The sequence below is a fragment of the Salminus brasiliensis genome, chromosome 3 (genome assembly GCF_030463535.1).
Source record: "Salminus brasiliensis chromosome 3, fSalBra1.hap2, whole genome shotgun sequence".
NCBI lineage: Eukaryota > Metazoa > Chordata > Actinopteri > Characiformes > Bryconidae > Salminus > Salminus brasiliensis.
The window spans coordinates 37,605,150-37,623,426 of NC_132880.1; the positions used below are offsets into that span (position 1 = coordinate 37,605,150).

Here is an 18,277-nt window from a genome sequence, read left to right on the forward strand (position 1 = left end):
TGTGAACTATGTCCACATGTGGTACAATGAAGCAGTCACTTTACATAGTTATAATCTCTTTTCCTTTTAACTTTCCAGTATACTTAATATTGACTAGCACCATCATATTAGCAGTTCTGCTCATTGTTAAACATTGGATCATTGAACATATCCCTGGTATTATTATTTAGTTAGTTAGTTAGTTTGTCAGTTATTTTTTATTTTAATCTTGAGATCAACCTAAATAGAAGCGAAGCCTCTTACTTTTGGCTTGTTTTGTAATTTTATGTACCACATACTTCAATAACTAATTTATACATGGCTAATTTTAGTTTCCACAATCTCTTTATCTCTTAGAAACAGGGTACTTGGATACTGTATTAAACGATACTAATATATGTAAAAGACTTCTGTTCTAATAGTCTGCCCTGTGTTGAGCCTAATTTAGAAAACAGTAGTATGTACTGAAATAGTCATATGGAGATACTTGTTTAAAAAGGCTTCTATAGAAGTTAAAGTATCAACGTAGGCTTTTTCCTCAAGTAAAAGTGTAAAATGTGTAAAATCAAAACTGCTTAAAGTATAAAAGTAAAAGTAATGTAATGCAGTGCCACAGGGGCCTATAGTGCAGTACCCCACCTCTCCCAAAAAAAAAAAAACTTTTTTCTAAAAGCCAAAATGACTATAATGACCTATTAAAATGTTGATGTTTATAAATGTTGGGCTGCACTAGGCTTACTGTTTCAGCTGCATATCTGCTCATTGAAAATAAATGCATTGCAGTAATATTAAATATATTAAAGGAGCATCTTTGTGTACTGCTGAGCATTAATGTGTTTCATGGAGCAGAAAATATGATGAGTTAGTTGCCTGTATTGTATTGTACTGGTGCAAAAAGTCAAACTCCAGAGGCATGTGATCAATAAGCTTTATTGGAATGTAAATGTGGGGTTTAGTTGGGAAATTTCACTCTAGTTCTCTTGAGTCTCTGCCATGGACATCTTCCTTCTAGACTATATACGTCTGCTCTGTCATGATTTCAGGATGGCGCGCTTCACCTGGATAGATTTTTTTTGGACGATGACGAGCCGAATGAAAATATATAATAGTAATGAGTAATGAGGCTGTTTTTGAAAATGTAAGGAGTAGAAAGTACAGATAATTGCATGAAAATGTAATGTGTACGGGTGGAGAACTGATCCAGGCTGTGTTGGGTTTTTGTGACATCACAGGTTTCCACATGTTTCTGTATACCGGACTGAGAGACACTTCAGCAGTGTTTATACCATACACACAGTACACCAGGGTCTGTATTCCAAAAGAAATACAGTAGGCATTCCATTTTTTTGTGATACGGACTAAACTAAAAGAAAGTTTCACAACTTTACAGCAAGTCGGAAGCAGTTCTCGCGCCTTAGAAAGTCTCCAGTTCCCCACCACTCAGCCAAAAGCTGCCTTTCCAAATATAGGAAGCTGTAAGTGAGTTTAATGGCAGTGCTTTTTTGAGCAATCCGGATTCAGATGTGTGAAGGTCAAAGCTTTTGCCGGGTGTCTCCGCCTTGCTCCTCTCCTCAATCCTAATTCCCTGCACTGGACTCAGTGGCCAGGCAGCCTGATTTGTTTTGTCACTTCAAAGGCGGACTGCACTCTTTCATTGCTCACCCCTCCTATGATTCACAGTCATTAAAACGGTGGAACTTTGGGGCTTTAAAGTCACCCTGACCCATGCTCTCTGCCACAGGGCCTTTACGGAATACAAAGCAGCAGGCTGATTGATCTGCCTAAGTAGCTGCAATTAAGCTAGCTGTGTGCAAGACAGCCGCTCCGCAGTCCCAGGGGTCCAAACGGCAACCTTTAGCACCACTGCCCATAATCAAATGGTTGGAGAAAGCAGGAAGATCAAGAAGGAATAATTAAATTCCTTCCGTATGTTTTTTTTATGCTACAGTGATGATTCGGCCTTGTAAATTTTACAAGGAGAGAAAGGATCTGTAAGCACTGGCTTTTTCTTGGATTCCTATTCCTTTAAATCACCAGCAATAATGTGCAGTTTTGGTGCAATTGATCTTTGTCCAGATGTGTATTTGGACATAGGTCATATGTACGAGTAGAAGGAGTAGAGCAGGCATGCCCTTGCCGTATTTTTGTCTTTAATGCCAGAGATATTTTCGATTAATCTAGGAAGTTCATTGGACTGGGATCAAGAACTCATTTATAGCTGCACTCTTGAGGCTTGTCCGAGGAAAATCTAATACTGAGGACGAGGGTGAAAGGAGAGTATTGAACTTGCAATAATGCCCTTAAAGAGGGCTTCATCAATCCACGTGGGCCCCTCTTTGACTTTCAGGACTCTTTCCTGGGTCTGAATAGTTTCTTTCAAGAAGAAAGGAAATAAAGTCAAGGGAAGGGGGAAATGTAGAGGTGGCAAGGCTTTCCACATCGTGCCCTAATAGCATATTTATGAGCACTCTAATCTGTAATGACATTTTCGATACCTTCGTCTCTCTTGTAACTTATCAGATCCAAGGACCGCTCCCTGGAATAATCACAGCATATTAACAGGGAGTGATGTGGGCTCGAATTGCTTTTTAACTCAAATAGACATCTCAATAAGTGCATTGTGATACAGACCTGAAGAGAAGGAGAGTGATTCTTTAAGACCTCTTTTCTGGCTGTGCACACAGATAAATGTGTGTGTTTTTAGGTGGATGAGTGAAGCGATCTTTCCATCTCCCTTATTCCCATTCCTCCTCTGCACTCCTTAAAGGGAAAGAGGTAGGTGGAAGTTCTTCGAAGAGCTTGAGCTTGTTCCCCAAGGGAAGTCGTTTCATTAGATGTAAAAAAAAAAATATTCTTCAGGGCTTCTTCAGTAAAGGCAATGGGCGTATACAGAGTCATGAGAACACCTTAATGGTTCTTTGTATGATTGAATGTTTTTTTTTTCTTTAGTAAGCAGTAAAAAAAAAGATCTGATCCTGTTTAAAAGTATTAAACTTTTTGATTTATGTAAGGCTGTCTTCTATGCACTGCTCTTCAGAGGTCTATTCACAGATTTCCAATGATCTTTAGGTCAGGGGACTATGGCAGAGGGCCATGGCAAAAAGCTTGCATCTTTTGAGGTAGTCTGTTATGGATTTTGAGGTGTGTTTAGGATCATTGTGCAGTCATAGAAGCTGTCCTCTTCATCTTCAGTATTTGTGCAGATGGTATGGTGTTTGCTTCTGGAATTTGTTGGTATTTAACTGAAGTCTTTAAGTAATTTGAGTCTATTCTATTGTCTAAAGAAGCGCTCCTTGTGCTACTGGCTTTAAAACAAGCCTAAAGCATGATCAGTCCACCCCATGCTTAACAGTTGGCAAGGTGTTCTTTTTTTTTTCAAAACAAAGATTGCGGCCAAAAACTTATATTTAAACTTCATAATTTTATATGACGTATCTCAGGCTTGTTTTTGGTATCACTTTACTTGGAAGGTTCATTATAGATACCTTGTAGATGATCACCAGACATTCAACTAAATGTCTCTTAAATGCAGCTTAATTTAGTTTAATGCAAACGACTGTATTGAATGTAACCCTGCACCCAACCCTAACCATAACCTTAACCATACCCTTAAATCAACTCTAAATCTTAACCCTAACCCCAGTCTTAACCTAAACTTTAACTAACCTTAACCTAATATAGCAATGTTAAGGTTAGGCTTGGGGTTAGATGCAGGGTTGTATTGTGACACGTTCATTGAATTCTGGTGTTTCATTCAGTCCCATTGCCACAGATCTGTACAATCTTCCTTTGAAATCTCTTTTGAAAAATGGTGTGGTACACATTATAGTAGAATTTATGACATGCCGTTCTAAATCTATAATATGTATTTAAGGTATTAGTATGGAGTTAGTCTGCCTTTGCAGCTCTAACAGCAGTGTTTGAACTATGCAGCTATCGGAATGATGGTGCTCCATCCAACACTTTGGGATGAGGTGGGGGGATGAGGTAGAGTGGTGATCATCCACCATCCTGACCTCACTACTGTTCTTGTCACTCTATGCAATGAAACCCTCACAGCAATGATCCAAAGTCTAAAATAAAGGAAAGTAGAGACAGTTACTCCAACAAAAGCAGGAAAAAATCTTTTTTTCAACACCTGGGATTTTGTATTTTGTACGAAGAAACAATGAATGAAGGTGTTCCAATACTTTTGTGTATATAGTGTATATTAGGAATGATTGGCAAGAGTGACAAAACGTCTCCAGAAGTGCAGATGGGGTTGCTCACTTTCTATTCCCCACACAAGTTCTAATTTCATGTCCAATGCATAGTATTTTTATATGAAGGGAGGCTTTGTGACTGAAGATCCTTCATGTACATGTGTCTTTGGTGCGAGTGATGCAATGCAAGCGTGAGCAACGCCATGCATCTGGAACTAAGGCTGTCTTCAAGGCAATTCACATGATGGACAGATTTACAACTCTAGTCATCTACTTGACGTGATCACACAGTGAGAGCTCTTGTGGCTGTCTTAGAGGTTCAGGTTCAGGCTTTTGCAGATTCCTTCCACCGTCGCTTCCTTAGGAAGTGACATAGCTAGCATGCACGCTCCGATGTACTGGATTGGAAAAATCATTCATACAATAACTGATGGGCATGGAGATGGTGAGAACAAGATTAATCCCTTCCATTGAATCAATCACCCACAGGTCCGCCTTTACTGAAATTAGTTTTCTTCTTCAGGTTTACTTTATTTATTTATTTAATGCTCTCCCCCTCTCCTTCCCTCTGAGGCCTGCCGAAATAATGGAAGTGGCGCTGGGTTATGACAACTTGTCACATGACATTAGCCTTGATTTACGATGGCAGCCGTCGCACAGATAAAGTGAGGTTCAGTTCGGATTGTGTGCTTTATTACGTTATTGTCAAACACTGTACGATGCAGAGGCCTAATGCAGGGGAACGTAAGGATTGCTTCAGGTGAGCAGGTGAAATCTTTTCCTAAAGCTATAGTTGATAAGAAATAGTTATATAGTCCTTCATATTCCTACTTACAGATCAATATACAATTGCTTCTGTCTCTTTGAGATTTGCAGGATCAGAAAATTCATATATATATATATATATATATCCCACACCTGGCATATGGACATATAGTGTCCATAATATGTGGTCTGTATAGTGTTCCTAATATAGCTGTGTTTAGAGATTGATGCCACTTTTAACTAGTTTGAAACTAGTAGTGGAAAATTATTAGTATTATTATTATTAGTGGAAAGATATTAGTACTTATCTGCGTTGAGATCATATGATGCACATTTCTAGCTTTATTAGAAAACATTCATGACATGTGTAAATGACATTTTTGGTGGTTAAAAAAGTAAATTAGGCAGAAGTAATAATATTTTTTTTATTCTGCCTAAAGAGTTAACAATCCTCTTTCCTCCACTGTGTGTTAAAATGTGTGTTCCATGGCTGCTGGGTGATGTGTGATGATAACGTCCAGTGAACACTTCATTCTTTATGGTTCCAGTCCTAAACCACAGCCTTTAGCTAAACAGCAGGTCCTCTTTCCTATTATGGGAAAGACTTTCCTTTCACCTTTTAAAGTCCTGGCAGTTTTGTTCTGAGAGTGGACACACCATGTTAAAATGACTCCCATAATTGCGCTCACACATGAGAAATAACCACATCTGCTCCAATTTGCCGATTTATGAGAAGGAGCAGCGTAGAGGCCAAGACATAAACAAGGCAAACCACTGGTGAAAATGAGCATGGAATTGAAGCTACTTTTTGCACTGAGATCTGTTGCAGTTGTTGAGAGAAAAATTGGGCCGTGAGTAGCAGCTTGACCAGCAGTTTGATCATCTTTCACACACATTTTGTAGAGCCATTTATTTCTCATTCTACCATCATCTACTTATTGGTGTTTTCAGCTTCTTTGATATTATTGACCTCATATAATGTGGTTCTGGAATTACTGAAATTGAAAATCCAATGGCCGAGCTCTGGTGCTGTCTGTGATAATGTACAGCAATTTCCACTCAAGCAAGTACACTCTTATAAATTGGGTTGGGATGTACATTTCCGGGACAAAACTTTTAATTAGTGTAGAACATGTGAAGGTTCTTAAACCTAAAGGTGTCACAGAAAATATGTATTTAGTATTTTAAGGTTTGCTTTGATGTATAAATAGAAGGTATGCGGTTTTGGTTGAGGGAGAAAATGTCCAGTTGTGGTTTTACACGATCTTTTGCATCCCTATCAATTGGCCTCAAAATGGAACAGCCAGGTTGATTTATTTATTTATTTAAGCCCTGCTCTGATTGGCTAGCGTATGGCACCATGACGACTCACGTGGAAGTCACACAGCGTGACATCGTTTTATTTTGTTTTTTTTTACATGTTCTGAATGAATATGGGAGGATATGGTCTTCTCTCACTGTTTCTCGGGGCAGGCCTAGCTGTAACAATGCAAGTAACCTCACTGGGTGGAGGCTGTACTGTAGCCTGGCTAGCTTTTACCCCTTCTAATGAAACAGCTTGTCTAGTCCCTGTAGAGAAGTATTGCCAATAGAATAGGACTCTCTGGAGAGTAGTCTATGGGTAGAATAGAATAGGACCATGTCTAATACCAGGCGTGGGCTAAAGGGCTAAAAAGCGCCCAGCATTGAGCATTGTTCTCTTGAATGATGGTGCTCCATCCAATACTTTTGGAATGAGTTAGGGAGTTAAAGATGAAGTGGGGTGGTGATCATCCAACATCCTGACCTGTCATCACTTTTGTTGCTGAATGCAATCAAATCCTCCTCCAAAGGTCTAGTAGAAAGACTTCTCTGGACAGTTGAAACAGTTACTCCAACAGAAGCAGGATAAATGTCTTTGATTTCTGAGGAAACAATGAATGATCAGGTTTTTCCCACATTACATCTGTACATGCTTTACATGATTAAAATGATAGAGGTGAACTCTAGAACTTTAGGATTGAAAAAACAAACAAACATACTTTTTAAAGTACAGGACTTTTAGAGTGAACCTCGAGAAATGTCAATCAAAGAAGTTAACCAATAGCTTGTTCAGTTTTAGACTAGTTAAAAGAGACTAGTTCAGACTAGTTACATAAAAAGTAATGTTTTAAATATATTTATGCATTTTTGCCGGACGTTTGCCACAAGTTTTTTTTTTTAACCGGTCCCCTACAGCAGAGTGCACATGCTTACGAAACAGATTGTCATTTCTCCTCATACTGTTCAATCATCTCACCAGTTTTAGGACACAACGAGAGCCTGCAGTGACGGATGACAATCCCACCTCTTTCATAAGCAGCGGGACATACCTCATGCACTTGATTAGGCCAACATTCCATCACAAACAAATTCATGAAGCGATTCTCATCAACCTTATCATTGTCTCTGTGAGTGAGGCGGCCCTTATGAAGTGATAAAGTGTGTCTTTCTGACTGTGATTCAGATGCTCGCCTCATCACTCTTTTGAGCGCTGGTGGAGTTGGTGCTAGCTAATGATGGTGAGTCAGAGCGTAGAGTCTGATTGGAAATCCACACCATCAGCAGAAACAATCAGTGACGGACAGCGCTCAGAGAAAGGCATACGAGATGGTTGAGGAATTTGCTGTGCTCTATCCCTCATTCTGTGTCGATCCTCCTATATTCTCTCTCTCTTATGCGCTCGTTGAGCGGCTCGTGGAGCCAAATCTGACATTTGGTACACACGTTGAGGCTCAGCCTCTGTCTTTCTGTCGGCTTTCTGTTTTCCATTCAGCTTATGTGATTAGCATTCGCTACAGTAATTCGCAACTCGTCCCATTGTGAACCACAGAGCACAATAACGTGAACGGCTTTGTCTTAATAATACGCCCTAATTCTTGTCATTCCCAGAACCTTGTGCACTGGTTTAAAGCTGGGCTTTGCTGGAGTGTGTGCACTCGCTGTGTTACTCGTTCACATACTGTTGCTGGGCAGACTCTTAGATGCTTTGTCGTCCTAAGTAAAGATCCTTTTTGCCCTCCTTTGAGGAAATAAAAATACCTTAAAACATCAAGTTTTTTGAGCATCCATCTCAAATGATATACAGTTATTTCTATTAGTTCCTTCCGTGTCCTTCACTTGGATGTACTTCTGCAGTCCTGATATTCAAGAGTGTCATTGTTGCATTTGAGAACCACTGAGTTTAAGAGCCCCTGAAAAGCTCAGCTGAGAAGGAGATGGGAACAAGGTGGCTATGCTTGAGAAAATCCAATTCACATGTAGAAAATTGAAGATGCTAATTAAGTGCACATTTGCCAGAGTCGTGTATTTTAAGAAGGCATAGCTGGATTGTGCTGTGTGTGTGTGTGTGTGTATGTATGGGGGTCTTAGTCATTTTAGCTTCGCCTTTCATATCAAGTATAATATGAGATGCATTGAGGACACTGTGACTGAGCATGTTTCTTAACAAACACTGTCTCTTTATTCGATATGGTGTGTTGCATTCAAATGCTTTAGCTGGCCCAGATGATTTTCAGCTCTTTCTATGTTCACTGCACTTGCTGTTCTGCCCTGCCTGAACGATGCTTGTTGGAACTTGTTGTGTTGCAGGTTCACGGGTCCCAACCTCCCCTCGCCCATCATTAGCAGTAAGAACTGGCTGCGGCTCCACTTCACCACTGATGGCAACCACAAGCTCAGGGGCTTCAGTGCACAGTACCAAGGTAAATAAGGCAAATACACACTGTCTACTGTTTTGGAAGTAGAACTGTGCTGATGATTCTTGTATTGTTGCATATTTGTAGCATTGAATTGTTTTAGACTTTAAACTAGTACAATTAGATATGGAATTTAATGTAATACAAGACTGTTAATGATTCATTTATCCAGTGCCAGCTTGCCCTGTGTGAAAAGGTAATTGCTTTTCAATGTGTTGTTACTCAATCAACTTATTTACCCAGTTTTAATTAGATAATTGGGATTAATTAACATAGACACACCCCAGCATGATTACTGCCAGCCCTGCTGAGTTTAAGTACCACTCAAACAGAACCTTTAAAGAAACAGGCTAAAATGTCTCAACAAAGCAGCGCAGTGTGATGATCCAAAAAATTAAGAACAGGTGTGATAAAAAGTTTTTGAAACATATTTCAGTTTGGAAAGAGGAAAAAATTCTGAGACTTAGTAGACAGTAAACCACAGTGATGGCCATTATCTCCAAATGAAGAAAACCTGCAACAGCCTAGCAACATTCCTTCAGGAGCACAGCGATGACTTATCCAGGAAGCCACCAATTTACCAAGATGAACATCTAAGAAAATCAGCCTCTGTTTGCCTTGCTTTGCTAGTGTCATTCCTGATTCCACCATTAAAAAGGGAATGCACACATATAAATTATGTGGGAGAATTGCAAGGTGAAAACCACTGATAAAGAAGAAGATGGTTTTCACCTTGCAACTCTACCACATAATTCATATTTGTGCATTCTCTTTTTAATGGTGAAATCTTACATCTAACATTTGACAAAAAATATCTTGATGATCCCCTGTGGAATACTGTTCTGTGGAGACTAGTGCAACTATTGTAAGATAGGGGTCTCATTACAGCTGTTTAAGCTTGCACGACATTCCCCCCTAACATCAGAATTAGTGCTGGTAGTGTGATGATCTATGCAGAAAGACAACAGTCTGAAATGCCTCTGAGAATGCTGAAGACAAAGATTAAGATTAGGTTCCCAGTCAAAGTCCTGACTAGAACACCTATGAGATGCTGTGATAGACTCTTAAGTTAGGACATCCTATAAAACCTTTGTTGATATGGGTTCTTGTACTCAAATGCTGTGTCTGATTTACACCAAACATGTCCTCTGTTACTGTGTCCAAATCATTTAACCTTGGATTCTTCTGTCCAAAGCACATTGTTCCAGATATCCTGGACTTGCTCTATGTGTTCTCTGAAAAGCTCTGATGTTTTTTTTTACATTGTAAATGTTTCCTTTTTTCACACTTGCCATGGAAATCAAATGTGTGTGGTCTCTTTCTGATGGAAGATGTTGTACTTTGACTTCAGCTATGGCAAGAGTAGATCTACCTGTAGATCCCATGATAACATTTGGATAACCTGTCGGCCCCACAGAGGCTTCTTTACGCATTTTGTGGTCTGCTGTTGGGCTGAACTGGCTAGAAATGGCTGATTTCATAGTGTTCTAAGATCTTTTCAAAACCCTTTCTCAGATGCATATGGATCTACAACCTTCTTTTTGAAGGCCTTAGAAAGCTCATTAAATCTCTTGGTAATAACACTCACTTTACCAATCAGGAGCACACCAAACTAAATGTATGAGGTTTAAAAAAGACAGGCTCCTCCAAAATGTGTGTGTATTAAATACCAGCGCCAAAGCAAAATTTCCCCTGTATGCGAAACAGGACTTTTAGCCTATAGTCCCCTTATTTGGGGTCATTTCACTTTATTGGTACAAACTTAATTATTATCAAATACTATGTTTGCAATTTCCTTTAAAATGTTCTGTCTATCCATCGGGCTGTATGTCTATCTATCTGTCTCTCTGTGATATAGTGATGTTAAAAAAAAGGGATATTAAATTTTATCATAACCTCCAGCACTAGACAGACCGGAAGACAATAATACAATAAAGGCTTGCGGTAACAGACTCATCTTTCCTATCATCGCTGTTTGGTTATTTCTAATTTCCCTTTGCGGTGAGGTAGCATTTTCAGGATAAGTTACTTCCACAGTTATAATCCTTTCAGAATTCCTCCACTCGAGCCTACAATGAGGATCACTGTTAAGTGGTCCATTATAGCCTTGGGTAAGTGCTATTAAAGCAGCAGTAGACCACCCCCCCTCCCTAAGCTGCACCACAACACTGCCTTGGCTGCAGTCTCATCACACTCTAAAGTTCAGAGGTCTCCCCTCAAAGGGGATGAGCTGAAAAACGGGATTAGCACGCTCAGCTGCAGAAAACAAAAGGCGGAATCTGCGGGAATTTCACCTCCTCCGTAAGAAGATCAGCGCGATGGGATAGGATTACAGGTCTGCAGTTTGATAAATAAATACTGTTAGGAAATCAGGAAGAGGAGGAAGGAGGGCTAAGCCCTTAATTAGATTTCCCATTGACCCCCTTCCCCTCTTCTCCTCACTCCTTCTCCTTCTCTCCTGCTACTTTTCCATACAGCACACTGTAAGTATGGCTAATTTCCAATGGACAGACACTTTTAACATAATAAGCCACTTAGCCTTTTGTTCCCCTCTGATGGATGAAATTCAGTCCTATGTTTTAGAGAGCCTAGGACTGTTAAGGGCTCACGATGGGGGAGCTGCATCCTCTTAAAGATGGAGGAGAACAGATGATTTGTGTATAGCCCTCAACATTAGGATTTTTTTCTGAGTTTTTATTTAACTCTCTGGCCATTTATACTGTGCATAAGTTGCAGATTCTTTATTTAGTTGTATATTTAATTGTTTCCCTGTGAAAGTGACAATAAATACAAATAGACATATACAGTAAACAAATGTATCTATCTATAGGAACACAGATTTGTTTGCAGTCCAGCTACTGTATGGCCACTGATTTGGTTAGTTTCACCAGCAGATCACCTGGTTTCATTATGCATTATTCAATGTATGATCTATTTCTTTATTTGTATTTATTTTTAATATAGTATCTTTTTCTTACTATCCAGATAGATTGCTAACATAGAATTTTTACACAGTACTGTACATTTTGTCCTTGTTGTAACAAAACCAAAAATGTCCAACTCTCCTGCTTTGAGTTGGGTTTCTTTTTTTTTCATGAAAAGCATCTCCCACTCTACACACCAAACAAATAGTGCAAGGCCCAGTGCAGCCCTTACACTAATGGAGTTATTGAGGACAGGGGCCAACACCCTTTTTATATGACTAATACAGAAAGCATGCAGTTTTTTTTTCTCCTATATTAGGAATCTTTAAAGGCACCCATCAAATTTGTCCATTCTGTTAGTATCTTGAAATGCATTGTATGAGACTGAAGAATGCTACGAACTGTGTGTGTGTGTGTGTGTGTGTGTGTGTGTGTGTGTGTGTTTGTTTGTGTTCAACTAGAATCTGTTCCCTTATCAAACTGAACAAATACTGAGAGCTTTGTTCAAACACAAGTCATCCCAGAGATGCTGAATGTCATTGCTTGTAACTTTGACTAGTTGTTTCTCTCTTCCTGTTGGGATTGTTAAAGCACTCACACACTGGAGGCACTGCACAATGTTACACAGCATCCAAACATTTAAAACCATTCTTTTCATGATGATGTATACAGTGCCACTGACTTTCACACTGCTACAAGTTTCTCTAAAACTCACAACATACCACTCGCTTAGAAATAACTGCACTGACTGAACTTAGACATGAAGCCCATGTAATATCTTTAAGACTAACAGACATTGATAATCTATTACCTCAGCTAATGATAGCTGACCTGCTCACACACATTTCTCATGTTTGAAAAATTCACTAAATGATGTTGAAAACATGAACTTCCAATAAATCTCCATAGGAAAAGTAAAAAAAAACAGACTTACCGGTTGTTCTGTGATGCAGTGTGGTGTGCCCAGCAGCGTTTGCGATTTACAATGCCTGCAATCTCTGAGTTAGAAACTGACCATAATGTGTACTAGTCTCCTCATAACAGCATAAATCAACACCTTTTCCCTTGCAGTAAAAAAGATGACCGAGCTGAAGTCCAGAGGGGTGAAGATGCTCCCAAGTAAAGACAACCACAGCAAGATCTCCGTCTGTAAGTTTTTCTTTTTTTTCATGCCACTCCTTAATGTTGTGGTTGTGCGGTTAGCAGCAGTTTTAATGCAAGCAGCTAACTTGGTCTGTAACCTTACAACCCTTTAGTGTGCATAAACATTATGTAACAGTACCTTACAGGCTGGTTTCCCAGTCAGGGGTTAAGCCTAGTCTTGAATTATAGAGCCTTTTGAATGGAGATGTTCCACTAAAAGGAAAATATAATCTAAGACAAGGTTTATTCCCTGTCTGGGAAACCAGAGCCTTGAAAAGGAAACTCATAGCCAAGACTGGTCATTTGTGATTTCCTGAGCAACTGTCTATATTAATGCACTCTGAAAACGCTCTCATTTAAATATATTGTTTAATCAACTAAACAGGGAACACACATAACCTCACCAGCATGACCAAACATGTTTAAAGAAAGTTACTGTAGTGTGTTTCAGGAGAAGTGTGAATAAGGTTATTGTAGTGTTTTTCTGGATAGACGTGAAGAAGGTCACTAGTACTTTTCTGGAGAAATGTGAAGGTTACTGGCCTTCTCTTCTGGATAAATGTGAAGGAGGTCACTAGTGCTTTTCTAGAGAGATGTGAAGGTGATCACTGTTTTTTTCTGGATAAATGTAAAGAAGGTCACTAGTGCTTTTTTGGATAAATGTGAAGAAGATTACTGTAGTGTTTTATGGAGAAATGTGAAGAAGGTTACTGTAGTGTTTTATGGAGAAATGTGAAGAAGGTTACTGTAGTGTTTTGTGGAGAAAAGTGAAGAAGATTACTGTAGTGTTTTGTGGAGACATGTGAAGAAGGTTACTGTAGTGTTTTGGGGAGTCATGTGAAGAAGGTTATTGTAGAGTTTTTTCTTTATGTGGGTAGTTGTGGCTCAAGAAGGTTGGAAACGAAAAAAAAAAAAAAGTAAAAGAAGCTGGCTGGAACTCACATAACCTAGTTAATATAAGGAATATGATTATCTTATGATTGCTTTCTACCTTTCTTAATTTGGGTTGCAGGATTTAGACATTGGTCAAACTGCACACTCCTTTTCCTCCAAAGGCCTCAAAAGTGACTCCCCCTGGATATGTCCTTTCTCTGGAACCTAACAACTTAACCTTGATCATAATCATTATCGTTCATTCTTTGCAATGTCAAATGGAGGTGCCACTTTTCTCCTCAGGTGCAGAGGGGAGGAATGAAAACAAGCTAGGCTTTTCCATCTCTGTAAACAGGCGGAGAAAAGGCTCGTGGAGGACAGCGGTAATTGCGCTGTGTGTCATGAGCCTGTGCCAGCCCTCCGTTCTCCTTTAAGCCACCAGAGCAGAGTCTTTATTTACTTTTCTATTACCTTTGCATCATTGTGAGGAAATGTCAGCCTTCTCGTATGCGTGTGAGCTGTGGGTGTTGTCAGGGCTTCTGGCGCCATCACCATGGCCGTCAGCGTCTCCACAGCAGCGCTGACAAGCTTGGCCTTTTGTCCCGCATCAATATGTATGAGGCCTGGCACTTAGGTGCCTCAGCCAATCAACACGTGTCACTTCAGGTTTTCCCACCACTGTCAGGCCTCGGAGCCGCCCGTCACCGGAGCCTGCACTCCCTGGCCACACTCCTTGACCCCTTGTGTCATTTTCACTTCCTGTCGGGAATTGATGATTCCAGTCTGTTTACTGTTTCTCTATTGCAGTTATGGACGAATGGATGGCAGTGACCAGTCTGTTTACTGTTTCCCTGTTGCAGTTTTATAATGCAATCATATCATCCCTGAGTACTGGGTTACTTTCTTTTTTTTTTTGTGAAGCATTTTTATGTGTTGTGTGCCGTTCAAATGTATGTCAATGCTTTTTAGATGTTTTAAAAACTAAATGAGCCAATAACCCAACACAGGTATTTAAAAGTGTCCCCAGATGTTTCACAGATTACATATTTGCTGGTTGACTTGTCTTTCTGCAAGTGCTGTTTTGTATGCTTTACATACAAACACTTCTCTTGCAGTGTCCCAGATGGGTGTGGCGCAAGGACACAACATGTGCCTGGACCCTGGAATTCCAGACAGGGGAAAAAGAAAAGGCTCAGACTTCAGGTGAGAAATGAGCTTATAGATTACTGATTAACAGACTCCATTCAGAGGACAAGGAGGAGAGAAGGAAGAGGAATGCAGTTAATTTAGTGTTTGTAATGCCAGCATGATGAATAGCGAGAGGTGGGGGGGGTTGGCACCTGCTTAATTTCTCATTGGCCTTTTAATTCTCGAGGCTCAGTGGGGATATTTGATCAGAATAAACATGGGCTTTGGGATCTCAAAGGTCAGAGAGAGAGAGAGAGAGATAGAGAGCGAGAGAGAGAGAAAGAGAGAGGGCCAAAGATGAAGGATGAGAAAGTGAGAGAGAGACAGAGCTATATACTGAGAGTGAGACAGACAGGCTGAGAGGCAAACACTGTGGGAAGGAAGGAAAAATACAAAGAAAACTGGATCAGAGAGAGAAGGAAAGAGAGAGAGGTGGTGGGATGGAATAAGATGAAGGAGAGAGATACAGACACCAGACAGAAGAAGGTAAAATACAGAGAAATATGGATCAATGAAAGAAAGACAGATATAGAGAGAATAAGATGGGGGGAGACAGACAGGCTGAAAGGCAGACTGTGGGAAAGAAGGATAAATACAGAGAAATACAAATTTGAGAGAGAGAGAGAGAGAGAGAGAGAGAGAGAGAGAGAGAGAGAGGTATAAGAAGAAAATGCTATACAGACAGAGAGACGGACACAGGAGGAAAGAAGGAAAAACAGAAAAATGTGATGAATCCGTATTTATTTCCGATACACCAGTAATAACAGGCAAATTGTTGAACACGTAGAAATGCAGGCAGGGGGAATTGTATTCAGTAATGATTTGTAATGTTGTATAACGTAATATTAAACCTCTTTTTTCCGTTTGTCTTTTGGTGACACTGGTAAGGCTGTGAAAAGCTACTGTACAAAAACAGTGAGAGGAAAAATAACACAGTTGCACATAAATTTAGTTCTGGGTGACAAGATTTTCATCACTTGACTTTCCTGCAACCAACAGAACTACCAAACAAGCCAAGGTATTTGGGTGGCTTGTTTTGTTTTGTTTGTTTAATCCAGGCACCTTTCTGTGAAATGGCTCTGAACTACAACCTAGAACTTTTTCACGCTCTGGTCTACTCATGAATATGGCCTACCACATATTAAAGGGGCAGTTTCTTGCATCGTATGAGCAAATGCTTCATTCCTGTCTTGTTTACTACAGTGATTAGCTGCGGCATATGAATTATAATGCTACTGATAATGATACAAATCCTACTATTACCATTAATTGGCTGTTTGGAAAAGGTGTACACAATGGTCTGCATAAGCTCACCTATACAACAGCAATTAAATCAATGGTCTGTATGTAAATCCTAGTTTATACCATTCACAAGTGTAGATTTTGGAGGGGGCGGGGGCAGTGTTTGGAGGTGTAGATTAAACAGCTAGTTTTAATTTGTAGACCACTGTAGGTCCCAGTTTATATTAAGGGTATAATGACCATGTAGTTACCATTAATAATCATGCAATAACAATGTACAGATTGTAAAATGAGTAATCTGAATGCCAGGCAAAACAAACTGACTGGGTTGTTCCTAAGTAATAATAGTAACAATGGGGGCAGGAGTGGGGGCAGGAAGAACCACCGCTGGTTCCAAGGTGTTTAAGAGGTCTTTACAATTACCCTCATATTGGAGAGGATATCCTGTTATCGCTATAGAGCAACTATAAAGTTGAGCTATATGTGTATTTACACAGACATTACTACTGTAAACCATCTGTGACACTGAGTAAATCACCATGCATTTTTATTTTAGCACTAAAATCTGTAAGAAGTCAGGTCAAATCTACGGTGGCTACCGACAAAGAAGCGAAGGAGGAAGAATTCCACAGAGCCATTTAATTGAGTGGAAACAGAGCTATGGCAGTGTCATTTTACAGCGAAATGCTACTACAGGCAGGCCTGTGGCGTGGGGTGGACTGTCATTGTAACCCCACTGTGCCAATGGCAGCGTCCCAGAGGACTCTAACGCAGACAAATGGGCACAATCCTTTTCACACTCACTCGCTTACGCTTCGCAGCAGGGAAGTGAAAGACAATCGAAACTTTGCAGCAGAACGTTCTGCACCTCCTCTACCTGAGCGCTCCTTCGTCAGGTACTGAGTAATGGAGGGGGCATGGCACCACATCTGGTCAAAAAAGGGTCAGTTGCTCCGGAGGTCAAATGAGGTATTTTGCTGGAGTAGGGTGACACAGGGATGCATACAGATTTACTACAATTCAAAATTTTGGAATTATTTCTGTTGATAATTTGTGTTACTTAATACAGTAAGGCAAAATATGGATATTAGATGCATCATAACGTAATTCTTGATATTTTACAGTGTTGGTCCTTTTAGAATAATTCAAAATACAACTTGATTTACATTTCATCTCTTCCTTGCTTCTTGCTGATTATGTGAAAGCTATGGAATTTATTTTATACATTTAACTTAAACTACTCTGAGTTTGTGTTACTTAAAGCATATCTCAGCATTGTTTTAGCACTGTTACAAAAACATTGTAGCTAATAAAAAATAAATGAATACATTCCACTTACCTTTCTGTGTCCTCTCTGCACTGTGTGCAGTTAGCTAGCTAAAGAGATTGTAGCTAGTTGGCTATAATCAAGCGTACCACAGGGCACTGCTTGCATCCCTGACTTTGGCTTTCTTGCATGGTGCAGCACTTTTGAGTCCCCCTTCTGATTTGTGGTTAGCGCTAGTCTAAGATAGTCTGGTTTGTTTTTGAGGGAGTGGATGTAGAAGAGAAGAGATGATAAAAAACAATTCATTTGTGTTAGCTTTTAGTCTAGCACAGTACTCAATCGCTTCCATGTGCAAAGTTTAGGATTTCCCTTTCTGATTTGTGGTTAGCGCTGGTCTAAGATAGACTGGTTTGTTTTTGAGGGAGTGGATGTTGGAGAGAAGAAATGATAAAAGGTGACTGGCTAAGAATTTAGCCTAGTGCGGTACCTATTCACTTTAACTTCCTTGCTTAATGAGCTTGAGTTACCTGTCCAAGACATAACACATAACGTTTTTCCGATGTTGTTTTTTTAGCTCTGTTCTGCCTGATTTTCTTTTCAATGAAGATACGCCAGTGTTTGAGGTGTGCAACAGGGTTGGGTAGTATCCACTTTTTTTTTCAAAATGTACAGTATTACCGGGGGTAGCTTAAGCTGCACAAGTAGCGAAGATGATTCTATGCTCCCAGTGTCACAGACTAAGTTAACACCAAGCACACTTTTAAACCATCCATTCAATAAATGTTAAACCATCAGTCTGACAACAGCAAATATTAAACTGCTGTGAATCAAAAGAGATAAGCTGGTAAGCCTTGGCGTAGTTAGCATGATAACATTCTGTTCACCACAGAACACTTAAATAATAAGCATTTAAAAAATAATGACTCAGATCAAGTGACTGTCCTTGGAAGGACAGAAAGAGGAATATAAAGTTTTCCC

General features: G+C 39.8%; 1 protein-coding gene across 1 annotated transcript in view; it reads left to right on the top strand.

Annotated features, from left to right (window-relative positions):
* Positions 1–18,277, top strand: part of csmd2 (CUB and Sushi multiple domains 2) — a 391,624-nt gene that overhangs the window by 179,961 nt on the left and 193,386 nt on the right. Inside the window, exons 6-8 of the mRNA XM_072676048.1 lie at positions 8,556–8,668; positions 12,658–12,735; positions 14,718–14,805. Coding sequence (XP_072532149.1) covers positions 8,556–8,668; positions 12,658–12,735; positions 14,718–14,805 — 279 coding nt within the window. The remainder of the gene's footprint in view (positions 1–8,555; positions 8,669–12,657; positions 12,736–14,717; positions 14,806–18,277) is intronic.